The sequence below is a fragment of the Atta colombica genome, unplaced genomic scaffold (assembly GCF_001594045.1).
Source record: "Atta colombica isolate Treedump-2 unplaced genomic scaffold, Acol1.0 scaffold121, whole genome shotgun sequence".
Taxonomy (NCBI): domain Eukaryota; kingdom Metazoa; phylum Arthropoda; class Insecta; order Hymenoptera; family Formicidae; genus Atta; species Atta colombica.
The window spans coordinates 467974-476311 of NW_017259208.1; the positions used below are offsets into that span (position 1 = coordinate 467974).

Below are 8338 nucleotides of genomic sequence, written 5' to 3' on the forward strand. Positions count from 1 at the left end.
GAGAGAGAGAGAGACTGTAAAAGAAGGGCACGGAAGGAGGGAGGAAAAGAGAGAGAGTGAGAGATAGAGGGAGAAAGAGTGCGAGAGAGGGGAGGGGGGCAGTAGAAAAGGAAGGCGAAGCGACAGGGCAGAAAGAAGCGGAGAGAAGGCGAGACGGAAGGAGGAGAAAAAAGGAGGGAGGTAGAGAGGCACGCCGCGTGGACAACCGTACGCTCGTGTCTCTCTCTCGTTTCGTTTTGCTGCTTTCGTTCGCGCGAGAGCGCGGTGGATGAGCTACGTTCGTTAGTGCCGGTTGATGGTACGTCCTCGTGGTCCTGAACGACCTGAACCTCTACCCGCGTCGTTAAAATTCATAATCCGCCGAGAGAAGAGGTCTGAGGTAGCCTCGGCGTTTTCTTGAGGATCGCACGTGGTGTTGGTAGTGTCAGTGGAGGTGGAGGAGGTGCCGGCGCGCGGCAACTACGGCGGTCAAGGAGGATCCTCATCTTTGGGAAGCCTCTTCGTCGAGGAGGACGTCGTCCTCGTGTCGGCTCGATAGCAACATCCCGACGCAATCATGTATAAGCTACTGGGAGGATTGAGCAAGTATCTGAAGCGGCAGGAGATCATCACGGACTCTGTGCTCTTTCGTTTGCATAACCACTTCACCACGGTATTACTGTTCACGTGTTCATTGCTCGTCACGGCCACCCAATACGTCGGTAACCCGATCTCATGCATCGTCCAGGGTCTGCCTACTAATCCCATCAATACTTACTGCTGGATAACATCCACGTTCACCATGCCAGACGCGTTCAATCGACAGGTGTGTGATTTTCGTTCGTACCTATTCTGATCCTCGATGAACGTAATCGTTCTCCATCGATACTCCTGTCTCTTCCTCAAATCGGCATGCCATTGATCGAGATTTCATAACGCTGACTGTAATAGAAATGTCTGAAATTATATTTGATTACTAGGAAAGAAGTCTTTTTATGTTAAGGTGAATAATAGTAAAAAAAAATATTAACAAAGTTGTGAAGTATAAGATAACGACTAGAAATATTTTTCATTTAGTGACAAGTCGACACAATCATTATTTTATTTTTCTTGACATTTAGTGACAAAGATAGAACTCTTGTGTCGATTTGTGTCACCAAATCGAAAGTAGTCTATATTTTTATAAAATCGGCTTGTCTTCAGAAATTTATATTCTTAAGATAAATTTTTTCACATTTTTAAAATCTTTTTCGTAATTTTAAAAACAATTTCTTCATGAATAAGAAAAATAACGTGCATTGTGTGGGAGCAGTAATTCACACAGTGATTCCATCTCAAGTATGATACATAATGCGATTGTAATACAATAGAACAAATTAGTAACTGTCTTTTATTAATAAACTTCATTAATTTATTTTATTAATTTTCTTAATAAAATACCAGAAAAAACTAATTTTATTAATAAAAAAGACTTGTAATATGAAAATTATCAACTCTAATATTTTATAACAAAAAATTTTTTTTGATTTGGTTTTGATTTTATATTCTTTAAATATTCAAATACGAATTTTTGAAAAAATAAATTTCTATTTGTTGTAAAATTTGTCGGCAGGAAAATCGTTATGGATTATGCAGAAATCTTGCCGCTGTTGGCAGAATGAATTTCGATAGTAAAAAAAAAATGATAAAAATTGACCGCGGAATCAAACAATATAGCTCTGTATGAAAACGATCGACTTATACACGATCATAGATTCTCATGTGGTTCAATTTTGAACTTTCCAAAACACTTCGATTTTATCGGCAATATAAAATATAAAACATAATATACATTAAAGAAAACGACCAAGATAAAAAACCGAGCCAAAAAGTGAGTAAAAGATAATATTAATTTATTTATATAAAATGATAATAAAAATATCACAAAAAATTTTGAATTTTAATTTATGTCCGTTTTTTACCAACGTAAATTAATTTTAAAATCTCAGTTCAACTTACTCTTCATAACTTACTCTTTTTCTAATCATTAGAACTAGAAAAAGATGAAGAATTAGTTGAATCAAGATTAAAATTCAACTAAAGTGATAGAAACGAACATTAGTTCTCTTCAATTGTATAATTGTTGTAGATTATATATATGTATATAAAAAAACAATATATATTATAAGAAAAATATCAGGAGAAACAGTCTCAAGTGTCAGGTATATTACTTGAGAAACTTTCCCAGAATACCACCATATTTTCATCCGGCAAAAATGGAATTTGATTTACTGTAACTTCTGTTTTTTGTTATAAAATATTAGAGTTGATAATTTTCATATTACAAGTCTTTTTTATTAATAAAATTAGTTTTTTCTGGTATTTTATTAAGAAAATTAATAAAATAAATTAATGAAGTTTATTAATAAAAGACAGTTACTAATTTGTCTATTGTATTACAATCGCATTATGTATCATACTTGAGATGGAATCATTGTGTGAATTATTGCTCCCACACAATGCACATTATTTTTATTATTCATGAAGAAATTGTCTTTAAAATTACGAAAAAGATTTTATATCTGCTATTTCTTTGTGAATCGTATAATGTTCAAGAAAGTACACTTGATTACTCTGCGAATATCTGGAAGGTATTTCATGGCAAAAAGAATGATTAATGAGTCAACTAATGGTTATACAATCATCACGTTTGATGACATTACATTTTTTAAATTACTTAGAAAGTAATATATTCTTAACATACACTATGTTCTTACAAGAAGTACGTCATTTCTTAGAAACGACTTATTTTATAAACATTTTTTTATACTTCAAAATACGTGGAACTTGTTCGTTATTCAATAGGAAGGCTCTACAATATTGTCTTTATTGATAATCCATATGCGCATTGAATAAAAGCTATATATGCGAAACTATAGATTGCGACGTTATCATATATGGAAATCAAATACTGATTGTATTACTGGCTGACGCGACTTATCGGGCCAAAGCTTTAGACACAAGCGTAGTAATCTTTAGTTTTTTTTTTCATTTTTAAAAAGCTGTACATTTGAAATCATCTTATACTCGTTCATTAATTAATTATGTGATTAGATTATGCTCCAGAAGGTAAATATTTCGAGTGTCACACGAAGTATTTACTATCCAGAAAACGTGACATTTGCGGAATATTTCTTTTTTACCCTTAAAAATCAAGAATTTTCATGGAACTCTATCCGTATTCAAGAAAATTTTACTTATTCTATTTCTTTCTGAAAACATTGTCTCTTTGATCATTTTTTCTTGATATTGGTTAGCAATAAATATGGCATATTTGTGTACATGCATGTGCATTTTTGCGTGTCTCTTAGGTTTTTACAAAAATCAAGCTGATAGAAGGTAATATCCAGCAGAAGAAAATAATTCATTGATATTGTAATGTTTGGGTTTTTTTCAGATTATTCTATAGATTTCTTGATTCCAGTTATAGGACATGCTAGATATAATCTCGTGGAATCCTTATTTTTTTTACTAATTTATAATATATTTTATAGTTTGTTTGCATTACTTGCACTTCAAAAATTATTTCAAAATTAAAAAATGATCTAATCTTTTATTGGAAATTTTGAATAAAAATATCTATAAAATCATCAAGGGAATTCTCAAGGACTTTTTCCAAGGTTTCAATGAATGTTCTGATCACATAGTTTCCTTATTTTGTTGCATCATTTTGTAAATAATATCACTTTCGACACGCGATACTGCTTCATGATTAAGAAATTTGTTACGTTTACAGTTTTGATCTAATAAGCCAGTAGCAGGTAACATAATCAGCATTTGATTTCCATATGGATAAACCCGATATGGTTTCGCATATTTTTCACGTGCAAATTTTAAGAGTGACACTTATATATATATATATATATACAATAAATAGTCTCGAATTTATTATTTTTAATCAATTCGAGACTATTTATTGTATAATCAATTAGAATTAAGTATTAATTATTTGAATTCTACGCGAAATTAAAATACAAAATTCTTGCGAATATAGGCATAGCAATGAATTTGTTGGGGGGGGGGGGGGAACAAATTAGAGTCGTGACTTTTGAGAAGGATCTTCGAATAGTATTTATATTGTTTTATATTATTTTTAATTAATAATTAGCAAATAAATCACAAAATTACATATTTAATTTACTAATTAATTTTTCTGTTAAAATTGTAAATTGATTCTTCAAACTAAAGAAACTTATAATACTAACCGTCTTGGATTCTTAGAAAATTTTTCTATAACATTTCAATTTTTTTTTTCAAAATTAATTTCTTGTAAATACTCATTAAGCATGTTTAAGCTTTAATTATTTTTGTTCTTTAAAATTTAGGGAGGCGTAGTCCTCCTGCCCCTCTTGATTAAGCTCATAATTATGGATATTATATTATAAAAATTTGACGTGCACTGTCGGCAAAAATAAAGTTAACGAGACATTTTTGTTCGAAATATTTGAATACCATCAGATGTGCGAGGATAAACAAAAGGAATGCTACGTATCTATATGGCTAATGAGGCGGAGATAATTGATTCAACATCGAACGAGATGTTGGAAATTGTAGATAATCAATTGCGGTTTTAATTGAAATATGTGGGACAATTGAGTTTTGCATGATGTACATACGTGCTCTGATGTAATAATAATAGTACATACAGGAACATCGATGTAGAGCCGATGAAAATAGCTTCGTATATTACATTATTACTAAAATTTATATACTCAAATATTAGAGAATCATATAAAATATCAAAAGCATTTATATAAACGTGCAGTAATATGGCTGTAATTTATACGATTTTTTTGCGAGTTGTACTTTGAAATTTGACCATCAATGTATTTATAGATGTATTTATAGATGAATTGGTAAGTCGTCTTTACGAATGCAGAGAAAATGATGAAAATGATGACTGTACAGATTTCTTTTTAATCATCTCCGAGAAGCTAAAATTTTTTATATTGCATTGTCTACTGTGCTGCTGTATAAATGTAATATTCAACAAGTGCATTCATCATTGTTTTTAATCCTGAACCGTCAATTACTCCTCAGATAAGAGATTGCTTATGAATGTATCAATACGAGGAGTTGATAATATCGTGGCGCATTGATTATTTTTAACGACCGTTCGAGTATCGCTCGAGTTTACGATATCTTAGGAAAAATTTAAAAATTAAAAAAAAAAGTAAGTATAATTTGTTTTCATCTTTTCATCCTAATCAAGGAAATTTAAAATATGTTCTTTTCATCTGAGCTTCTTACACGATTTATCTTTTCTCTTTTTCTCTTCATGTTAGAGAAAAGAAAAAAAAAGATAAAGTGCAAGAATTAAAAAGAATCATTAAATACACCAAAAAGTGAATACCATTTGTGATATTATTAATTGTCCTGATAATATATATTATCCTGCCGTAATGATGCGTGCACTTGGTCTCCCTGCGTTTACTAAACATGAAACGTATCCAATCAAGAAAAATATATAGCTGCGCAAGGAAGATTTATATTATCAACAGTCAAGACTTGCCAGTGTTGATTTCTAATAAAACGATATAAAGCCAAGAGGGAGAGGTAAGGGTTGACTTCTTGTTATCTAAAGAGAGTCAAATAGCTTTATCATGCATTGAGATGCATATAACGCGGTGCCATCGTTATCGCTAAGTCGCTAAAGTCTCGTGTTTCCACAGGTCGGCTCGGAAGTGGCCCATCCAGGAGTGTCCAACGACTTCGGAGATGTCGAGGCAAGGAAATACTACACGTACTATCAGTGGGTCTGCTTCGTGCTGTTCTTCCAGGTAAGCAGAGGATAACCCTTTATCGGCAATCTTGCCACACGTGCGACATGATGAACGCGCGCCAAGGAGGGCTTCTCAGAGATCTTCTCATTGTTGTCTCCTCTTTATGCTCGTCCACTTGTCTTTTTGCTGATCCGCGCTTGTCCTTTACGTCTGGCGGCCCACGTGCTGACTCGTGCGTAGGAGATCATAAATGATCGCTTTAATAGCTGACAAAGATTTGTACAGTTACAAGATGCGAGACAGATAAATTGTAAAAAGTTGAGTGTTAATCTTCAATCCATTTTCGAATGCGTCAACGGAGAAAGTTCTATTCCGGAGTTACTCCGTCCAAAAAGTAGTGATTGAAAAGATGATATTTTGAATCCATGTTTTAGTAAATTTTGATACAATTTCTTTACAGAATTAATTCGTCTAATTTTTATAACTTATAATGATTAACATTACATTATATGTATAATACTTATCTATTATTTATCTGATTATCTTTGTTAACAGGCGGTTCTGTGTTATGTACCGCAATGGCTGTGGGGTTTCTGGGAAGGCGGCCTGATGCAAGCACTGGTCATGGGAATGAATTGTGGTATGGATACCAAGGACAACATAACAAAGAAGAAAAGTATTCTCATGGATTACTTGATGATGCACATAAGGGTAAGAAAGTAAACAAATTGGCTTCATAAATTTGATTAATTTTTTTACTTGGCCGATGTAAAAAATAATAATGAAAAGGCAGATTCAGAAGAAGATTGATTGAGAAGACAGATTTATTATTAGGTAGATTGATCCATTATCTAATTAGTCACTCTTGGTGATCACTGATAACTACTTGGATTTCAATAACATCGCACATGTTATTGCTAACGTTTAGTCATAATATTCCCTCTTTACAATGTTTTCCAAATACACTGGGAGATTAAATTTGAATCTATCTAAAATAGATAATCATAGAATTAGAAGTGATTACAAGAAACAATGTTCGTAATGATTTGTTATTTAAAGATAAATAGTAATCTTACAAAATATTTTCATAAGATTTTATAAATATAAATGTAAAATAATCAGTAAATTTTAATCTGAATCCTTCTTAAATACAATCATAATTTTTTGCAATTTAAAATATCTAATAAATTCCTAATAAAATCTAATAAATATCTAATAAAATCTAGTTTGAATTCTTAGATGCGACTATAATTTTTTGCAATGTAAAATATCTAGTGAATTTTCTAACATGAATCCTTCTTAAATGCAATGTTTATTCTTAATTTCTTACAATGAAACTAAGTTGCATTTAATTAAATTATACGAGATATCCTGATGTCATTTAGATGAAATGTTAGTGGATGACCAAGAAAGTAGGAGGAGGGAGGGGAAGACATGTGACAAGAGAGGGAGATGACCGCGTTAAGATCAATTCATTCTCATTGAGTCCAATTTGCTTTAATTCAACGATGAATTGTGCTTTCAGAATCACAACACGTACGTGTATCGGTACTTCGCCTGCGAAATTCTGTGCCTCGTCAATATAATCGGTCAACTCTATCTGATGAACCGATTCTTCGATGGCGAATTCCTCAGCTATGGTCTGCGAGTACTACAGTTCTCGGATACACCGCAAGAGGAACGAATTGACCCCATGGTCTATGTGTTTCCCCGCGTTACCAAGTGTATATTCCACAAATACGGAGCTTCGGGTACAATACAACAGCACGATTCTCTCTGCATTCTGCCATTAAATATCGTCAATGAAAAGACATACATCTTCATCTGGTTCTGGTTCTTCATACTAGGCATCATGTTAGTTGCTCTGATAATATATCGAGCTCTGATCATTTTCGCTCCAATGATACGGCCGAGAGTACTACATCTATCATCGAGACTATTGCCCATCGAAACTTGTCAGAGCGTTAGCAGAAAAGTCGACTTAGGCGACTGGTGGATACTTTACATTCTTTCGACCAACATGGACTCGCTCCTCTATAGGGATTTCCTTATGGAATTTACGAAGAAGATGGGTAATACTAGCTCGAAGTCCGTGACCGCATAAGCGTGAGATCTTGGACGCACACCTTGCGCTGTATGATAATTTAATTATTTAGTTCAAATACACCGATACACGGACTGACTCGCATCTCGCGGCGCGTTCCTGCAAATATGTTTACACTAAGATTTATAATATAGTTATATTTTCATATATCCATGTATTAGTAACATCAGGTATGCGCAAGCAGTTGAGATTTAAATTGGATTTAAATTGTTTTTGTAGACATTCTGATCATTCAGGATCATCATTAACTTTTAAACAAAGAAGTAGTTGAAGCAAAACACATAACGAAACAAAATAACAACGACATGCGTCATTATGTTACTTTGCTTTGTTATGCGTTTGCTTTAATCACTTATTTATTTAAAAGTTAGAAGAATATTCTGAATCGTAGTGTAAATAATTAGTCTTTCCCAAGCGTTCAATTGTAGACATATATGTATATTTCATTTTTACCGTTTTTTTTTATATTGCATGTATATCCATATCCCGCGTA

General features: G+C 32.8%; 1 protein-coding gene across 1 annotated transcript; it reads left to right on the forward strand.

Moving 5' to 3' along the window:
* The first annotated feature begins 48 nt into the window (after nucleotides 1–48).
* On the forward strand, nucleotides 49–7998 carry LOC108694632 (innexin inx1). The gene is made up of 4 exons (XM_018204233.1): nucleotides 49–805; nucleotides 5691–5798; nucleotides 6297–6452; nucleotides 7267–7998. Exons 1-4 carry the CDS (start codon nucleotides 557–559, stop codon nucleotides 7843–7845), a joined length of 1092 nt encoding a protein of 363 aa, XP_018059722.1. The 5' UTR covers nucleotides 49–556; the 3' UTR covers nucleotides 7846–7998.
* The last annotated feature ends 340 nt before the right edge of the window (nucleotides 7999–8338 follow it).

Bases quoted from the DNA above. Each gene is read 5' to 3' on its own strand.
- LOC108694632 (XM_018204233.1), top strand. From the start codon at position 557: ATGTATAAGCTACTGGGAGGATTGAGCAAGTATCTGAAGCGGCAGGAG. The intron at 5,799-6,296 runs GTAAGCAGAGGA...CTTTGTTAACAG, and splicing joins GCTTCGTGCTGTTCTTCCAG to GCGGTTCTGTGTTATGTACC. The intron at 6,453-7,266 runs GTAAGAAAGTAA...TTGTGCTTTCAG, and splicing joins ACTTGATGATGCACATAAGG to AATCACAACACGTACGTGTA.